The sequence below is a fragment of the Biomphalaria glabrata genome, chromosome 4, assembly GCF_947242115.1.
Source record: "Biomphalaria glabrata chromosome 4, xgBioGlab47.1, whole genome shotgun sequence".
Classification (NCBI taxonomy): Eukaryota; Metazoa; Mollusca; class Gastropoda; family Planorbidae; genus Biomphalaria; species Biomphalaria glabrata.
The window spans coordinates 2,712,446-2,733,521 of record NC_074714.1 but is presented as its reverse complement, the minus strand read 5'-3'; the positions used below and the strand labels follow the sequence as shown (position 1 = coordinate 2,733,521).

The following is a 21,076-nucleotide window of genomic DNA, read 5'->3' as shown; positions in this document are numbered from 1 at the left end:
ATGACTTAGCTGACTTTAAGTCTTGAGTTATCATGTACGAATAAATTAAATTAGCACATACATACGATGTTATGATGTAACTAGTTTAACAACTCACTCATAGTCTTTCCATAATATTGACTAGGTGAGTGGAATATTTTCACAAAGTACAATCTAAATGAAGAAAATACAAGTAAAATAAACTAGCATTACCCACCGGCTACGCCCGTCGATCTGTTCCCAGGCTATATATTTATATGGAAATAAAGTTAATATAGATATATTAATAAACTAGAGAACACTAATCTGTAGTCCAACCATGTGCGCTTTATTTATTTATAGGCTTGCAATTCAATATTCTATAGCACGTTAGTCGTGACGATTTGGTTTTCATTTTCACATATTTATAATTATCATTATATTTGGTAAAGGCCTAGAATATGATAGAAGTTTTGTTATTTTTGTTTTGTCTTTCTATTTGATATGTGATATGTGTATTTCTTTAAACGGGAGTGAAGAGTGCAATCATCTTGGTAAATGTATTTACGCCTTGCGTAGTTGCGGTCATTGCTAACTCTCGATAAAATAGCAGGTTAAACACGTCCACCAGTTTATAATAGAATAGATATAAGAATTTAAAGTTCTTCCCATGTCATCTGAGTCAAAACGTTGATTTGTATCGACGGTGCATTAGCGGCAAGAAAACAAAATATACGAGCAGCGTCAGCATGAATTAACTGCATTTTCTTGGTATTTTGCTAATGAAAAGGAAGATTTCTCTGGCACTGAGTAGACGTGTTTGAACGTTGCATTTGTTGATGGCGATTGTACTCAAGAAGAATTCATTGGTTTTGTCACTATTTTTAAGAGAGACGCACTCCCTGTGTCAACCGTCAATGTCAGCGAATCATTATGTGCATTTTAGACATGGACAAATTACTCAGCCAGGGCCACACCGTGATGGCTAGCATTCAGAACTGTGTTCAGGCAAGGATTCATTAAAAATATCCAAAAGCAGCCTTAGTCCGTTACGCGTCCCACAGACTTAGGCCTAAACTTGTTATCATTACTTGAAGTAATGCTGTTGGTGCCATCAAGAAGATTATCTGTTTGTAATTAACAGTACCAAATGAAAGCGTTGGTGCTAAATTACCTCTTTTGTGTGAGACACGAATGACTGAGAAAAACGAATATATTCGCACTTTAAGTCACTACTTTGAGAAGATCTTTGACTGTTTAGCGTATTTTAAAATAACGGCTTGAAGTGAAACCAGTCAAATGGGTAATTAATGCCTGCTTTTCTTTTGTTTCTTATTTGTCTTTAGATTGTCGTCAATTAATCATCTGTTTTTGAACCAGTGATGTTGCAGTCTGTCTATCTTAGCATAAGTGGCTGCTCAACAGCACATCAGCAGTCACATTAATGAAATAATCAAAAACCAACTTGACCATGCTGAGGAATACTTCAGGGATGGCATCTTGAAGAAGGCGAGACTGCTGGAAGACAAACTTAGTAGTGAGTTGGTGCTGTCGAGAATTAGCTGTCGTCAGACACGAGCAAAAAATCAAATATATTGGATTATGTGATTACTACAGAACACGGCTTTACATTCCGTATCTTGATTCGCTGCAACGTATAGAAGAATAGCAAAAGTCCCGAGCTGCCAGGTAAGTGTTCATCGCCGGCTTTTTCATCGCGACGAAAAGCAATTCAGTAGTAGGCCCTATAGTAAAGATATTGTTATAAACCTGGTGGTAGCACAGATGGGGGTAGTGGTGTGAGTGTAGTCAGCCGACGCAAATCGCCCCAGGCCAGCGCTAGACGAGCGGTCAACCGTGACGATTTACCACGGTCAGCCGAGACGAGTGTCAACACGGCGGTTCGGGAAGGATCGACGGCGGTCCGGGAAGGATCGACGTCGTGAACAGAGCTCAGGAGCGTCACGAGAGTTGTAGTCATCTGACCACCTAGAAACGTCGAGCGGCGTTCTGTCCGATTCGAGAAGGGAGGTAGGGACCCTATATAAGAGCGGAGGTGTCGCAGTCTAGACGGTTCACGGCAGGGGTTCAGAGCCCGGTTCACTACAGTCCGGTCGACTACAGCACAGTTCAGCGGTGTGGTTCTGTACGGAGCATTACGACGGTTCAGTGCGGAGTACTGTCAAGTACAGTTGAGACGGCTGGCGTCTTGATCTTGGTCTGTGATCGAGTCCGACAGAACGAGCCTAGTGTGTGAAGTCAGTCCTGAACTGTTGAACCCAGTGCAAGCCCGGAACGAGACGGAGAGGCCAGTGCAAGAGTTGATACGGCGGAACGGTGTTATCGGAGAGATATTTGTACAGTGTACGTGTTGCCAATTGTACAGTATTGGCTGTTATTTATCGACATTAAACTATTACGTTACTTTGGAGCCCTGAGTTGTCAAGTTCTTTAGGTTGGTGGTGTATGGTGCAGTTAGCACAGAGCCTAGATAGTGAAATTCGTAACAATATTTACAGTTTTGGCAGCATTTGCATTTCTTTTCGTTTGATCCACTGTCGGGATGCACGGGCAGCACGGATAAACTTACCAAAGTGTGCAGTAAATAGTTTGTTCACATGTTTTTTTATTTTATTTCATGAAACAAGTATTTACAGTGAACTTAATACCGTATAGGAAGGGGGGGGGGGGGTCACCATTTCTTTCTTTAATATTCTCTGTAATAAAAAAGTTGAAGCTACGCGAACTTGAGCCATAGGCAACATACACCCCACCCACCTGCAAAAATCCTGCGGGCGCCCACGCAACCAACCACCTATACTTTCCTCCAACAAATGTCAGGTAGCCTATCCTTTAGAACTGGGTGGACTTAGAGGCGCCCAAAGATCCCGAAACTTAAAAATCACAGCCTTCACCAGGATTCGAACCGAGGACCCTGGTTCGGAAGTCGAGCGATTTATCCTATCAATCCCACCTCCAGTATTGAGACTTGAAAAGGCCCTATATATAAGGCCTAAGCTATTTGAGAGATCTTATATATGGCTATGCTTGCCCTTGATGTGGCAAAATATGCAGAGCACGGCTGGGGCTGCATGTAGCTACGGGAAATACTGCATTTCTCATTCATTTTTTGACTCGACGACAAGCCTTATTATACAGGCGTTACTTAAAAAAAAAAAAAGATAATTACGTCCTACGCATTTCATGTGTCAATTTATTCATGCAATGTTAGTCAATGAATTTAAACTATAGAGCCAGGGCGTTGTTTTTCCTGGCTGCAGACAATTAACCCATTCCATTCTCTAAGATGATACTTAAGGAAGAACGAGCACTTGTTGTGAATTTGTTCTAGCGTATGGAATAAGAAATTCGATGTCATCTTTGTGTCATTCTGAGTATTTCATTTGGTTTTGTTTTTCTATTTATCAATTATGAATGGCTTAGTGTTTTATGTATTAAATTAAAGTAATATTAAAGCTACTTTAATTTGTAGCTAATCTTCTGTCCGGAAGTGTCTCTAGAGTTTAGTAATTTTACTAATGATGTTACTCTAAATAAATTGGAATATTCTTTTGTTATAAATCTAATCCACATTGGCTTAAATTGCATTCCTTACAGACAAATCGAAATCCTGGCGTTTTTTGACTTGTTAGCAGAAATACTTTATTTTTTTTTTTAGATTGCTACCCTTTCGATTTGTCAACTGTTTATCTGGGTTATTTTTATCGACCAAGTCACATGACGCTTACCATGATATAAATATTGACAATTGTCACATGACTATCACCATTCAAAGCAAAAGAAAGCTAAAATGGTGGCGAGAGTAACACTTGGTTTCGTTTCACTTTTGATATTAATCTCATTCGCTGGAGTTTACTGTTATGAACCCAACTGGGATTCCTTAGACACTAGGCCTATTCCATCTTGGTATGACGATGCGAAGCTTGGTATATTCATTCACTGGGGCGTATTCTCAGTTCCTAGTTTCTCATCGGAGTGGTTTTGGTGGAACTGGAAAGGCCTGCCTACTCCAGCAGTGTTGGCATTTATGGCAGAAAATTACCCACCAGACTTTACATATGGGGACTTCGCAAAAGATTTTACTGCAGAATTCTTCAATGCAGCAGAATGGGTGGAAATGTTTGAAAGCTCTGGAGCCAAGTAAATTTTAAAAATTATTTTAATTACAAAATTTATGGTTATGGACTAATTTCCGCATGATTTAGATCTAGATCTAGAATCTAGATTATTCTAGACCTAGTAATGATTTAGGAGTCATATTTATCGATGGCTAGATTTTTATGTTGCATAGATATTAGGTGCTTGATCAAGACTAAAAGGATTTTTATTGGGGGAATAACTCTAGTTGATTCTTAAATACCGACATCTAATTACTTATACTCTGATACGAAGAGAGAGAGTCGTGAGAGAGAATTTAAGCATGTAGCTGTAAAGCCGACTCACAAACTTGAATAATATATTGACTGTAAATACTAATAGCAATATATAATGAATAAACATATATATGTATATATCTTCTTCTTATATAATACAGACGTTACTTCAAAAAAGAAGATGATTACGTCCTACGCGTCATGCATTTAGTCATGCATATTAACCAATGACTTAAATTCTGCCAAGTCACTGGTTTTCCTGGCTAGCTCAGGCAACCCATTCCATGCTCTAATAGCTTTAGGGAAGAAGGAGTATTTGTACAAATTTGTCCTAGCATATGGGATGAGGAATGTGCCTTTATCTTTGTGTCTTTCAGAGTATTTTATTAAATTTTGTTTTTGTATTTGAAGATTATGGTTCAGTGTTTTATGTATGATTGCTACTTTACTTTTGAGCCTTCTGTCCTGAAGGCTTTCTAAATTTAGTGATTTTACTAAAGGTGTTACTCTAGTCAAATGTGAATATTCGTTTGTTATGAATCGCACTGCTCTATTTTGTGTCTGTTCTAGTTTCTTAATGTTTTCTTGAGTTGAGGGGTCCCAAACAGAGGATGCATATTCTATTATTGGCCTAACCAAGGTTAAATAACATTTTAGTTTTATGTTCTTATTTGATTTATAGAAATTTCTTTTAATAAATCCTAATGCTTTGTTTGATTTTTTTGTAGTTTCATCAATATGTGGATTCCATGACAGTTTTTCATTTATTATAACACCTAGGTATTTTGCGTTTTTAGTCTGTGTTACTGGTTTGCCATGAATAAGATAAGTGGAATTAATTTGTTTTAGTTTTTTTGTTACTCTTAACAACTGACATTTTTCTGGGTGGAAAGACATGCTCCAATTTGATTCCCATTTCTGTAATTCATCTTATTCTCTTTGTAAAATATCTGTGTCTTGTGTTGTTTTTATTGTTCTATATATTATGCAATCGTCTGCAAATAATCTAACTTTTGTTCCTGAAGTAATGCAATTTGGTAAATCATTTATGTAAATTAAAAATAGTAGTGGACCCAAGACTGTTCCTTGAGGTACACCTGAGTTTACTGTTATCGGTGTTGATTTAGAGCCATTTATTATTACAGTTTGTTCTCTCCCTATCAGAAAGTCTTTAATCCACTGATGCAGTGGACCATTAATGCCGAAATATTTTAATTTTTTAAGCAAACTATGGTGGTGAACTTTGTCAAAAGCCTTAGAAAAATCTAGTAAGATAGCATCTATTTGTTCACTATTATCTAAACCTTTTGAAAAATCATCAATTAGTCCTATTAGTTGTGTTTCACATGATCTATATTTCCTAAAGCCATGTTGGTATGGTGTGAGGACATTCTGTTTGTCTAAGTGGTTTATGATGTTGCTACATATTATGTGTTCTAGGATTTTACATGTGATGCTGGTAAGTGATACTGGTCTGTAGTTTCCTGGGTCAGATTTTTCTCCTTTTTTAAATAGGGGGGTGACATTAGCTTCTTTCCAGTCCTTTGGTACTCTGCCCTGGTTAAGTGAAGCCTGAAAGAGTATTTTGAACACTGGGGCTAGCTCATTACTTAGTTCTTTGAGTAATCTAGCTGGAATACCATCAGGTCCAGAAGCTTTATTTGGTTTGGTGTTGGCTAATAGTTTTTGAATTCCATTTTCTTGTACTACTATATCTTCTATGTTGTCTACTTGGTTCAAATTCAGTAATATGTCTTTGTCTCCTGGGGCTGAGAATGCTGATGCAAAGTATTTGTTTAGAATGTTTGCTTTAGTTTCATTATCATTATGTATTATGTTATGTTCATCTTTTAATGGCGCTACGCCTGTTGTTTCCATTTTCTTAGACTTAATGTATGACCATAGGTTTTTGTTGTTGTCTTTAGATATTACATTGTTTATGTATTCACTCTGCAGCTGTCTGCTTACTTTTTGGGTTAAGTGTTTAATTTTTATATACTTTTTGTAAACTCTTTCTGCATTAGTTTATTTAAATTTTCTATATAGGTTTTCCTTCTGTTTACAAAGCTTCTTTAGTCTATTATTAAACCAGCATTTATTTATTTTGTTTGATGTGTATTTAGTTGGTATTTGATTTTCTATAATGCTTTTAAGATGGTTTTTAATGAAATTCCAGAGGTCATCAACTGGATGGTTAATGTCTTTTTCTAATAAGAATGTTTGTTGAAAGTTTAATGCAGCTTGGTGTAGTTGTGTTAGGTTACATTTATTCCAGAGTAAGATTTTTCTTTTGGGTTTTATATTGGCTACTGCTTTTATCTGACTGTGTATTTTTATGATCTCATGGTCTGATAGACCAGGGATAATATCATAATCAACTACTAATCCAGGTCTGTTGGTTAAGAAGAGATCTAATGTGTTGTTTAATCTAGTTGGCTTTTTAATGATTTGATCTAAACTTAGGTTGTGTAAAGTTTCTATGAAAAGCTCTTTTATGTCCTTAAGGTTTTGGTGTTTATCTATGGTTAGTGTTTTCCAATTTATATCAGGTAGGTTGAAATCACCCATAATCCAAAAAACTGCATTTTTATTTGTCTCTTTAAGTGTCGTAATCTGATTACATAGTTCCTGCATGTATTCTAAACTAGAATTTGGTGGTCTGTAAATGCTTATTATTAGGGATGTTGAGGTGGTATTAATTTTACAAAATGTTGATTCTATATTTTTTGAGTTAGGTAAGGTAATTTCTTCTGCTATAAGAGTGTTTTTTATTGCTAAAAGAACTCCTCCATGATTATCAGCCCTATCTTTTCTAAAAATTTCATAATTACTATTGAAAATTTCTGCATTATAAATTTCAGGATGTAGCCAAATTTATTATTAAGGTTTTAAGGTATTTTGGTGTTACTTCTTTAGTAGGTTTGTTTAGTGAGGCTGTTGTATTAATTTTAGTAGATTTAGGTTTAACAGGAGTGGATCTGGCTAGTGGTTGGTGAATAGGAATGAAGACTATTAGCAGTAGTTTTAAAAAGTGGGAACAACCCCATCCCTGCAAAAAAACCAACAACAATATATATAGAAATAATCTAAATTCTGTCTAGTGAAATGTATGTTTTGTTTAATTAAAATACATTCCCTAACACAATCTAGATTTATCAAAGTTAACTCGTTTTATTTATTTATTTTTTGTCTTGGTTTATTCTTAAATACAAATTCAGATGGCATGGAGGCACATAGACTAGAGTGTGTGTGCTTGAATTTTCTTTATAGAGAGCCACAGACCTGGGAAGAAGTAGAAGAAAGCTTCTATAACTATGAGCTTGAAGCCCAATTGAATGCACAAAATATAGCAGATTCTTCCATAATTCAGGAGAAGAAACTTGCACCAGTAATTCATTAGGGTGTATCAATTGTCTCTGAAGACAAATAAGAAGCTATGTTGATATTTTATTTTATTAATTAAAGCTGACAAAAATTTTTTTGTCATTGTCTTTAGATATTTGGTGTTTGTGAGCAAGCATCATGAAGGTTTCACCAACTGGCCATCGAAGTATTCATTCAACTGGAACTCTCTTGCTGTTGGACCAAATAGAGATATTGTTGGTAACGTGTTTTCTTTAGACCATGGTCATATGGCTAAATCTTTTTTGTGCTCACCCACCATATTAAAATCTTGATCGATCCTCTATCCTGTTATCCTTTAGTAAATTTGTGAGCAAATTATCTGTACCCATTGAAATGATTTACAGATAATATATTATTATATAATAATATTATTATCTATAATATAAAACAGAAAGTAAGACATATATATGTCCAGAATAGAAATCAAAATTGTTTGTTTAATATTGATAAAACTAGGCTTAAATGTTCGTTAGCTCATAGCGGAGACCGTAATGTATGTCTCATGTCGCTCCCACAACATGAGGGCCCTAAAAATAGACACTAATACCTTATTGTATAGTATCTCTATTAAAGAGCTGAACTTTTAACAAATCGGGTAAACCTGTTTTCTTAGTATTTTATATTAGATATGAATATATCTTCTGATGGGTAAACCCATTTTCACACTATTTTTAATTTTGGGACAAAATAAAAAAAATGTGAAGGGAACATTCTCCATTCTTAAAATAGATCTAATATCAAGCCACTAGATTTTTATTACCCAAACTAAAGCCCCCAGGCCTTGGGTTATATCCGGCTAGAATAATATATATATTTTTATTGATAAACTAAACTAATGAATGATACTTATTTAACTCTAGGTGAACTGATGAATGCGACTAGACAAACATCAGATCTTCACTTTGGCCTCTACCATTCCCTGTTTGAGTGGTTTCATCCCCTGTATCTGGCAGACAAAGCGACAGGTTTCAAAACACAGGACTTTGTCAACGTTGGTCTTTTAAGTTTCTCACTTCATTTAGTGTATTAACATTCACCATATGTATACTTAGCTTTACAATCTGAATCCTAGATCCTAAAAATTTTCACCTAGTAACCTCTGATTTCACCCAGCTCTAATGGGTACCTGACATGAGTTAGGGGAAAGTAAAGGCGGTTGGTCATTGTGCTGGCCACATGACACCCTCATTAATCATGGGCCACAGAAACAGATGACCTTTACATCCTCTGCCATATAGACCACAAGGTCTGAAAAGGGAACTTAACTAACCTCAGTAAAATTAAACTATGGCTACAGGCCATACGTGGTATGCACTCTGTCGTTCCTCGATCCTTGGTTCAAACCCTGCTGGCTGCCATACAGAATGTTTAGGCTAGGAAGCAATTATCTTCAAATCTGAAAGAACATCTATAATATAAAGCAGAAAGTAAGGCGTATCAAACCGTTTGACCAATCTTGATAAAACTTGGCATAAATGTTTCTTCTGTACTAACTGGAACTGTGACGTATGTATAGTAGCCCTAAAACAAACTAAAGACCCTCAAAAAAAAGTTGCTTAACTCTATGAAAGTATTACTATTCCATGGATCTAGGCCAGCGATGCCCAACCTCAATCGTCATGCGGGCCATTTTCATTTCCAACCCTTGTGTCCCGGGCCACGAAAAGATACGAAATGAAATTAACCAGAAAATATCTGATTAGTAATAGAAGCCCGTTGATCTAGTACCCGTAGTTTAACAATCCTTCATTCGTGGCTCAAATCGCCATATTTGTTTCATAATGCCGTTTATATGTTGTTGTATTTTTTTAAACAGCCACACTGCCCTAATGAGACCAATATATTGGCCTACTATCATGTTCCACAAACAAGCAAATATCCGTTCACCTTTCCTGGTAGATTGTTCATTCGGAGTCCCAACTCATAAACACACAAATGTTACAATTCATGGTAGGCCTACCTAGCCATTAGAGAGGGGGCCATAACGTAGATAAAGATACATTTTTCATCCTTTTTTATTTCGAGGGTGGTCCTCCAGACTTTGTGCTAACGTTTCGGCGGGCCGGATGGAACCACCTCGAGGGCCGGATCTGGCCCGCGGGCCGCATTTTGGGCATCACTGATCTAGGCCATGTTTACGTGAGAGAAGATCAAAAGGATCTAGATCTAGATTTAATTTTAAAAATTACACTTTCCACAGATAGTTTTTTACTTTAACACATCAAAATACAAAATATAGTCTATTGATAAAATAAACCTTCAAATGTGTGTTTCAAAAGCATTTTTACATAAATTTTTTCAATATATATATCTGCGAATTTTGAAGTCCTAATGTACGTTATAATCCCATTTATTTAACAAATCAGGTAAACCCGTTTAAATTCATCTCCCGCTACTTTCGTTTTTTAATAGATATGAGTTTGAGTTTTTGGGCTTAACATCTGGAAAACCCATTTTCGCAAAACTACTTTTATTTTCGTGGCGAAAGAGAAAAACCTGAAAGGAACATTAGCTAAGTTTGACATAGATCTAAATCCAATCCACTAGATTAGTAATACACAAACTATTATCAGAGGGCTGCGGGTAATGTCCGGCTAGTTTGAAATATTTAAAAAAAATTATTTTCAGTATTATTATTATTTTTTTTTACATTTTAAAATGTGATAAGCAAGGAGGATATGAGAACACTATTACTTTGATTTACCATGTTTTAGTAATTGATGTAACAGTTATCTCTGTTTATGGACTATTATGTTAGATTCATTTGTCTGTCTGTCTAACCTTGGATTGTCAAGGCCACGTTTGAAATATTTGGTTTATAGAAACAAAAGACTAAGAATCACTAAATTACTACTTTTTATCATTGCTTTTATGTAGTAATATTCTCTATTTAGGAGAATGATTCTATCTTGCCATTAGCTGCTCAGCAACCACAACTCAGCATGAAACAAACTTTTAATTAAAAATTCCCCTTTTTTCGTACTAAGACTAATAGATCCTCCCTCACTGGTCCGCGCATTGGGCGGCAAGCTTTTTTGACCTTTGTGAAAACTAGGAACAATGAAGGTTGATTAATCGTTCATAGTTTTCACCAGGTCTAAAACTTGAACCCCACCCCTCAATTAGATAGCCAAGTCAAGTTTATACCACTCAATATACATCCCACTATTTTTTTTGTTTTTTTCAAATTCTACTGAGGTAAATGAAGAAATAACATTCTTCTTTTAGAATGAAAAAAAGACACATGTATTCCCTTGTGTGTATATTTTCTTTCCAGCAAAAGACCCTGCCAGAGCTTTATGAAATTGTCAGCACATACAAGCCGGACATAGTTTGGTCTGATGGTGATTGGGAGGCACCAGATACATACTGGAAGGCAACAGATTTCTTGGCTTGGCTTTACACAGATAGGTTGGTGAACAGTGTGTTTACAGCTCTGAAAGTGTTGCTCAGTTGGAAAATATGGAGTTTATAAAACTATTTTTAAAAAGAATTTACAAATGTTTAAAAGTTAAGAAAGAATGTATGGCTGTTACTAATTTTTTCTTTAAGAGTTATGGTTTGATTGTGACATACTAACTGTCAGATATACTCTGACCCTTACATATAACCATGTTCTGATGGATGCAGGTGTGGACCGTGAAAATGGACTATTGACTATTTAACAGCTGCGTGGGTATGCATCTAGCCTGAATGGGAGAGGAAATTTTTTAGCTAGCCAAAGTCAATATTTTGTAGCCAGCTGAAAGCAGGACGGTGTGTAAAAGTGGTGCCCTCCTCTGTTGAAGCTATAATTATCAATTTAGACATTAGTTTGCCTTCACTGGCGAAGTGAAAAACAGTTGGCAGCAAGTAGCTTCTGAAAGAGACAGCTGGAGAACTGTCACAAAAGTAACAGGACACATTTGATACCTAAAAATAATAGCCCAGGCCAAAGACATTCAAAGATGGGGAAAAAATAATTAGTATACTCTTGACTGACAGTGGCTTTGTCTGCATCAGTTACTGCAAAATATGCAGGTCAAAACCTGTTTGTATGAAATACTGCACTTATCCTTAAACTTCCGATTTGAAGAGAATAGTATTTTTTGTTTTTTCTAGCATTATTAGGTAAAATGAAATATTTTGAAACATAATTTTTTTAAAGTATTTATTTTATCAGTGAATTGTTTTGTGGGATGTTCTGCTTTAAGAGTATTTTATATTTTCCAGCCCAGTGAAAGACACTGTAGTAGTCAATGATAGGTGGGGAAAAAATATTTCTTGTCACCATGGCGATGTGTACACATGTGGAGATAGGTTTAACCCAGGTAAGTTATCAATTCCTTTTTAAAGTAATAGGACAGTTTGAATTTTTCTTTTCTTTTTTTTTTTCTTCTGATTAGAATTATACATGAGTTTATATATGACTGTATCGGTACTGAAAAATAGTGTAGTAAGATTTAATTTTGACCACAACTGTTATTGACATTTTTAAACAGTTAGTATATTGAATGTACCTGTATCTTTATTATATATATTTACTATCCATTATTATTATAGCTTTTTATATAGCGCTACTTTCATGCTTATAGCATGCTCAGAGCGCTTTTGATCCAATCTCATTTGTGGACCAGTGGGGGGGGGGGGGGGAGGGAGTATCTAGGAGTTGGTTTTCCGTGCTGCCTTTAGGCGCTCAGTAAACACAACTCTGCCCGAGTCGGGTGTCGAACCTCGAGCCCCCTTCTAGGTAGCCAAGCCAAGCCAAGTTCTCGCGCACTTGGCCTCTCAACCACGCTTCCATGGATAAGAGACATATGTGACAGTGGATTGCTTAAAGTGGGTCTTGAGACGTAGGGCATATCATATGTTGAATCATTTAAGTCCATGTTAATACAATTTTTTATTTTAAGTAGGTAGCACTTTAAAGCATTTTTTAAATTAACTTTTTTTTTTCCATGATTGAAATAAGAAGTAATTTTTTGCAATATAAATGGTTCCCTGATTGGGGTCCTGATTTTTCAACACATTTCCATCAAACATCTTTGTAATAGACATTCATAATGTATTCTTCTCTGCTTGATGAACGATTTTCATTTCGGTGTTTCTAAGGTGTACTGCAGAAACATAAGTGGGTCAATGCAATGACAATCGACAAACACTCATGGGGTTACCGGCGAAATGCTCGTCTAGAGGACTACCTCACCATAGAAGAGTTACTCCAAACATTCATCATTACTGTCAGGTATAGTAATAATGAAACTAACATTATTTACTTTAAATACATAGTGACTATGGTTCGTCTCGTAGAAATGATAGTATGGGCATTAGCTATGGTTAGTATGATGTCCCCACTCAGCTGTTGTCTTAAGGAACAGCAGTAACTGATACAGTTTGTGATCAATGGTGTCACAGGTTGTGCTAGGGTTTAGCACTGTGCCAAGGGTCACTGATTATTTCTCAAGGTTGACTCCTAAAGGATTTAAAATGTTTTGGTTCATACCCAAGAGGTTAGAATTCATAAATGTATTTCTCCTCTGTGGGTAGCCAGTTCTTACTGACCAAAGCGTATTGGTTTAGGTTCCAGTCCCTTGCCTTTGTTGCCTCTCCTGTCATCTTTTTTTGATATATTATAATGTTTGCATGCATTTGTTTAAACACTGTTACCTATGGGAGTGTGCTACACCTATGGGAGTGTGCTACGCCTTTGGTAGTGTGTTACACTTTTGGAAATGTGTTGCACCTATGGGAATGTGTTAAAGTACATTAAATTGTTTATATTTTTTAAAATCATTGAATATTGATTATATTTTTTATTTAATCACATATTCATTTTCACTATCTTATTGCTACAAACAAAAAACTAATTTTGTTATTTCTGAGGTTTTCTTTCCTGTTTTGTATTTCTTTACTGTTTTGTATTTCTTTCTTTCTTCTTTTGTATTTCTTTCTTTCTTCTTTTGTATTTGTTTCTTTCTTCTTTTGTAATTGTTTCTTTCTTCTTTTGTATTTCTTTCTTTCTTGTTTGGTATTTCTTTCTTTCTTGTTTTGTATTACTTTCTTTCTTGTTTTGTATTTCTTTCTTTCTTGTTTTGTATTTCTTTCTTGTTTTGTATTACTTTCTTTCTTGTTTTGTATTTCTTTCTTTCTTGTTTTGTATTTCTTTCTTGTTTTGTATTACTTTCTTTCTTGTTTTGTATTTCTTTCTTTCCTGTTGTGTATTTCTTTCTTTCTTGTTTTGTATTTCTTTCTTTCCTGTTGTGTATTTCTTTCTTTCTTTTTTTGTATTTCTTTCTTTCTTGTTTTGTATTTCTTTCTTTCTTGTTTTGTATTTCTTTCTTTCTTGTTTTGTATTTCTTTCTTTCTTGTTTTGTATTTCTTTCTTGTTTTGTATTACTTTCTTTCTTGTTTTGTATTTCTTTCTTTCTTGTTTTGTATTTCTTTCTTTCTTGTTTTGTATTTCTTTCTTTCCTGTTGTGTATTTCTTTCTTTCTTGTTTTGTATTTCTTTCTTGTTTTGTATTACTTTCTTTCTTGTTTTGTATTTCTTTCTTTCTTGTTTTGTATTTCTTTCTTTCTTGTTTTGTATTTCGTTCTTTCTTGTTTTGTATTTATTTCTTTCTTGTTGTGTATTTCTTTCTTTCTTGTTTTGTATTTCTTTCTTTCTTGTTTTGTATTTCTTTCTTGTTTGGTATTTCTTTCTTTCTTGTTGTGTATTTCTTTCTTTCTTGTTTTGTCTTTCTTTCCTGTTTTGTATTTCTTTCTTTCCTGTTTTGTATTTCTTTCTTTCCTGTTTTCTTATTTCTTTCTTTCTTGTTTTGTATTTCTTTCTTTCTTGTTTTGTATTTCTTTCTTTCCTGTTTTGTATTTTTTTCTTTCCTGTTTTGTATTTCTTTCTTTCTTGTTTTTCTTTCTTTCTTGTTTTGTATTTCTTTCTTGTTTAGTATTTCTTTCTTTCTTGTTTGGTATTTCTTTCTTTCTTGTTTGGTATTTCTTTCTTTCTTGTTTGGTATTTCTTTCTTTCTTGTTTGGTATTTCTTTCTTTCTTGTTTGGTGTTATAAATTAAAAACAACAACAACTAGATTTCACTCCTATATTGTTGGATGCCAATGTTTGAAAACAAAAATCTAAATTTTTTTTTGTCAGCTGTGGAGGAAATATGCTAATGAATGTTGGGCCACCCAAGCATGGTCATATTGACCCCATTTATGAAGAGCGACTGCGACAGTTGGGCTCATGGATGAAGGTCAATGGCGAAGGAATATATGGCTCTAGGCCATGGACTTATCAGAATGATACTCTTACTTCACATGTTTGGTAAGATTTTTTTAATTCTCTTATTTAGATGAAAGTGAAGTGACGCTTCGCTTGAAATTGTTTTTAGTTTGGAAATGTTTTAGCTATGTCAATTGAATGACACCCACCAATAGTGACAGAAATAAAAAAGAACAGACTACATTGGGCAGGTCACTTTGAAAGAATGTCAGAGAACAGCGGAGCAAAAATTGTATACAGGCAAAAACCAAAAGGCACGCAACCCAAAGGCAGACCCTGAATGTGATGGACTGATTAATTATTATAGCTTTTATATAGCGCTACTTTCATGCTTATAGCATGCTCAGAGCGCTTTTGGTCCAATCTCATTTGTGGACCAGTGGGGGGGAGGGGGTATCTAGGAGTTAGTTTTCCGTTTTGCCTTTAGACGCTCAGTAAACGCAACTCTGCCCTCGTCGGGTGTCGAACCTCGAGCCCCCTTCTAGGTAGCTGAACCAAGCCAAGTTCAAGCGCATTGGCCTCTTGACCATGCTTCCCACAAGCAAAGATGATGTGGAGGTAGATCTACAACAGCTTGGGATTCAGGCATGGAGACCAAAGGCTCAGGAGAGATCTGAATGGAGGGATGTCTTGAAGCAGGTCAGAAGCCTCCATGCACTGCAGCGCCACTGGATGGATGAATTAGAAATTTTTTATTTTGCTTGTTTATGGAACTCATTCGCTAGATGAATAGTGTTATAGCTGTCAAGCTGAGTTTCGCATTGTACCTTTTATTGACAAGAGCTTATTTATGCTAATTATTTATCAAGATTTTTTTGTTTATGTAAAAATAAAATGAGCAATTTTTGTTCCTTTCAGGTATACAAAGAAGACAGATGCGGGTAGAACTGACGTCTACGCCTTTGTCTTTTATTGGCCTGAAAGCAACACTCTTTCTTTGGCTGGGCCAAAGACTACCGCGGCAAGCACCATCTCCTTACTTGGTTACCCGGGTTATTTCAGCTATAGTACCAGGCAGCCTTCAGGTGTGGACATTATAGTCCCTGCCATCCCCATCAATAAAATGCCTTGTGATTGGATCTGGGTTTTTAAAATCACTGCAGTCGCCAACTAGCAGGAGTTTTCAATCCAATCCTTTTTTGTCTTTACTTTTAAGAAATATTTAGGTGGCTATGATAAACTGATGGCCATAAATAGATCAGCAATGTTTCTTGATATTCAAAATATTTTATACTGTTTTTGCTCAAACATTCCAGTTTTTTTATCGCTTTATTTCTATGGCTTTTTGTTTGTGTATTTAACCAAGAATGTGTAGCTTCCTTTTAGTAGGGATCTCACTGAGGGACTAGCAAGTGCCTCTAAAATTCAGGAGGCTACTCCAAGCCCAAAAAAAGCTTAGAAGGCAATGTATCCAAGTACAGTGGCATAGCTAGGAATTTGAGGGCTCGTGGGGGCTTGACCTCTTTACAGGCCCCAGCATTTTGACATTCGACATCGGGGGGGAAAGGGGATTTTCGAATTGGGACCCCTCTCCCCCCACCTTATCTACACCACTGATCCAGTAGAGTCCCCCAAATAATATTAAATATATAGATATTGTATATATATGACCTAAAAATATTGAACATGTTTAAAAGCATGCTCATGTATTACAAAGAAATTAAAAATCAATAAATTTTTTAAAACAATTAGATCCTTTTAATTAGTGATTACATTCCCTTGATGTAATATGCTAAACATATTTTTTTTATACCATGGCACTCTTCTTTTATTTACACCAAAAGGTTTTATCAACAATCATTTTTACTTATCGCTTTGCATTTTTTATTGTACATTTTACTATTGTGATAATAGTTTTTCATTGGTCAATCAACTTTGTGACCTTCACCTTGATGCCATAAATAGCTTCTACACTGTCAATGTTTTATGTATGTAGATTTTTTTTTATACACATTTTATGTATTGTGTAGAGTGCAATGTGCCTTACTTAATTAGCTAAACAGAGAATCTGGAAAATATTAAAATGTCTTTCTCTTCATATCAGCTGAATCCATTTATCACTAAATTTGGAGAGACTTATGAACAGAGCACTTAAAAGTAGCCTGGGCCGGTCCTAACTATTGCAGGGCCCTATGCGAAACTGATTGCGCGGGGCCTAGTCTAGGTGGAAATAAGTGAAAATTAAGATTTTTGATTAGAAAAAATAAATTCGACTTTACTAGTACAAAACTGCGATCAAATTAACTTTACTTTACGAGCCTTGCAACCTATGGCATATTTATATGCCATTTACTATAAAAGTAAATCTAAATAAAGTATTGTAGCTTTTGATTAAGGTGAAAATTCGCCCGATAATTAAATTTTATTACATGAAAGCTGACAATGCCTTTTCTTCTTTTATCGCGCGATAGGATTGACGTTTTCCGCAATGAATGACGCCCACATATCACAATTTTTGTCTATTTTTTCATGAAATTTTTTTGAGTTTTTAGGAATTTTTCATATATATTTTGCAATTTAATAATTACACCTAGAATTAGCGCGGGGCCTATGAAAGCGCGGGGCCCACTTCGACCGCATAGGTTGCAGTGGCCTAAGACCGGCCCTAAAAGTAGCAATAAAAGATAAAACCCTAAACCATAACTTACAAATACAAAAGCAAAACCTAAAAAAGAAATATTCAGACACAAAGATAAAGGCAAATATCTTATTCCTTATGCTGGAACAAATTATTACAAGTGCCATTAGAGCATGGAAGCAATTGTGTGAATCAGCCAGGAAAACTAAGAACTTAGCAGAGTTAAAATCCTTTACTAACATGCATAATTTGGTTAACTCAGGCTACAACTTGGTCGTAATGATCTTCTCTTTTGGAAGTAATGACTTTAATTTATTAGAAAATATTACATCCTAGTCCGAACCCCATACAGCCATGATATATACAATTTATGTTATTATCTTTCAGGCTAAGTAAAGAATTTACTAATATCAAATATTTGCTTTTTATAAAAAAATTTGTTTTGGCTGTTCAATTGTAAGTTCTAATTTTATTATTGTTCAGTGAAACTGTAGTATTACTTAATTATATTTGTTTTCAATTTACATCATTGGTGTACTATAAATGTTTACCACTCGTTTGGACTTGTTCATATACTGGTTCCTTGCTAGAGTATTATTTTATTTATTTTTTACTAAAAAAATAAATTATTAGTGAAAAAGTGAATTGTTTTTGTGATTTTTCTCTCGGCTTGTGGTCTCGTCTGGGGCATAGGCCGAGACCAATCGTCATAGTTTGGCCTGTACACAGACCTGTGATGTGGTAACAAGCTATTGGTCTCCACTGACCACAGATTGCCACGTCACAGGTCTGTGTTCAGGTCTAACTTGACGATTGGTCTCGCGCAGGGCACCAACCAGCTTCTAGGCGTCTCGGTTCTGGGCAAGTCTCTCCAACTGTCTTCACGTCTTGCCCATCTGCTTGACAGCTGCTTCCAAATCTGGCACAGCATGGCCTTAATTGTGCCTATGTTCCACCAAAAGAAAAATATCAAATATCCTATCTGCTCCCTATTCGCGGTGCCTGCCCCCCCCCTCCTCTTTCCTTGTGGGTTTCAGGTAAGAGCTTATATACCTTGTAACGTTGGATGCAGGCTTGAGAAGGATGTGGCCTATCCATCCGAGACCAATCGTCATAGAAAGGCCTGAACACTGACCCGCAACGTCACAACCTGTGGGCAGTTTAGACCTATAGCACATTGCCACATCGCACAGACCTATCACTTGGCAATGAGCTATTGGTCTAAACTGCTCGATACATCTCCAGTGTCTCTGAAAAATATTTACTTCCAGAAGCTTGTGGTTTTACTTTTTGAAAGTACAAAATATCAGGCGAATTGTGTGGTTGCAATGTAGAGTACATGTACTCAATATGTCCAATTTATGCAAGATACCTGTTTAATGTCAAGGTCGGACAAAGAAAATTGAACTGACTATTAGGCTAAGGCAGTGTTTCCCAAACTGTGTTCCGCCGTACCCTAGTGTTCATGTTCCACAAACTACTGAAATATTTAACTAGTAGGCCACCACGACAATTAAGCTCTCTAAAAATATAAGCAAAGTGTTCCGCTAAATACTCAAAAATGTGCGAAGTGTTCCGTTAAGGAAAATGTTTGGGAAATACTGAGCTGAAGAAAAAGTTGAACAGATGAGGACAGTATGTTTATAGCTAAGGTAATAGTTGAACTACAGGCAACAGATGAGGACATTATGTTTATAGCTAAAGAAAAATAGTTGAACTACAGGCAACAGATGAGGACAATATGTTTATAGCTAAGGTAATGGTTGAACTACAGGCAACAGATGAGGACAATATGTTTATAGCTAAGGTAATGGTTGAACTACAGGAAACAGATGAAGACAGTATGTTTATAGCTAAGGTAATGGTTGAACTATAGGCAACAGATGAGGACAGTTTGTTTATAGCTAAGGTAATGGTTGAACTATAGGCAACAGATGAGGACAGTATGTTTATAGCTAAGGTAATAGTTGAACTACAGGCAACATATGAGGACAGTATGTTTATAGCTAAGGTAATGGTTGAACTATAGGCAACAGATGAGGACAGTATGTTTATAGCTAAGGTAATGGTTGAACTACAGGCAACAGATGAGGACAATATGTTTATAGCTAAGGTAATGGTTGAACTACAGGAAACAGATGAAGACAGTATGTTTATAGCTAAGGTAATGGTTGAACTATAGGCAACAGATGAGGACAGTTTGTTTATAGCTAAGGTAATGGTTGAACTATAGGCAACAGATGAGGACAGTATGTTTATAGCTAAGGTAATAGTTGAACTACAGGCAACATATGAGGACAGTATGTTTATAGCTAAGGTAATGGTTGAACTACAGGCAACAGATGAGGACAGTATGTTTATAGCTAAGGTAATGGTTGAACTATAGGCAACAGATGAGGACAGTATGTTTATAGCTAAGGTAATAGTTGAACTATAGGCAACAGATGAGGACAGTTTGTTTATAGCTAAGGTAATGGTTGAACTATAGGCAACAGATGAGGACAGTATGTTTATAGCTAAGGTAATAGTTGAACTACAGGCAACATATGAGGACAGTATGTTTATAGCTAAGGTAATGGTTGAACTATAGGCAACAGATGAGGACAGTATGTTTATAGCTAAGGTAATGGTTGAACTACAGGCAACAGATGAGGACAATATGTTTATAGCTAAGGTAATAGTTGAACTATAGGCAACATATGAGGACAGTATGTTTATAGCTAAGGTAATGGTTGAACTACAGGCAACATATGAGGACAGCATGTTTATACCTAGGGTAATGGTTGAACTATAGGCAACAGATGAGGACAGTATGTTTATAGCTAAGGTAATGGTTGAACTATAGGCAACAGATGAGGACAGTATGTTTATAGCTAAGGTAATGGTTGAACTATAGGCAACAGATGAGGACAATATGTTTATAGCTAAGGTAATGGTTGAACTACAGTCAACAGATGAGGACAGTATGTTTATAGCTAAGGAAATGGTTGAACTACAGGCAACAGATGAGGACAGTATGTTTATAGCTAAGGTAATGGTTGAACTACAGGCAACAGATGAGGACAGTATGTTTATAGCTAAGGAAATAGTTGAACTACAGGCAATTTACAGATGAGGACAATATGTTTATAGCTAAGGTAATGGTTGAACTACAGTCAACTGATGAGGACAGTATGTTTATAGCTAAGGTAATGGTTGAACTACAGGCAACAGATGAGGACAGTATGTTTATAGCTAAGGTAATGGTTGAACTACAGGCAACAGATGAGGACAGTATGTTTATAGCTAAGGAAATAGTTGAACTACAGGCAATTTACAGATGAGGACAGTATGTTTATACAGGCATTATATAATGTGCAGGGCTGAGAACAAAGAAAACAATGGACAATTGCTTAACCACTCAGCCACCTCTAATGGGCAAAGCTGGGCGGCGCGGCCTTCGCGAACTGTGGCTTCGTCCATGAGAACTTCCCCAGAGAACTAGCAG

General features: G+C 35.8%; 1 protein-coding gene across 1 annotated transcript; it reads left to right on the top strand.

Annotated features, from left to right (window-relative positions):
• Positions 1 to 3,732: 3,732 nt before the first annotated feature.
• Positions 3,733 to 17,113, top strand: LOC106058406 (alpha-L-fucosidase-like). Its single transcript, XM_056027192.1, has 8 exons — positions 3,733 to 4,119; positions 7,849 to 7,955; positions 8,618 to 8,748; positions 11,035 to 11,168; positions 11,970 to 12,067; positions 12,849 to 12,981; positions 14,883 to 15,053; positions 15,870 to 17,113. Exons 1-8 carry the CDS (start codon positions 3,770 to 3,772, stop codon positions 16,123 to 16,125), a joined length of 1,380 nt encoding a protein of 459 aa, XP_055883167.1. The 5' UTR covers positions 3,733 to 3,769; the 3' UTR covers positions 16,126 to 17,113.
• The last annotated feature ends 3,963 nt before the right edge of the window (positions 17,114 to 21,076 follow it).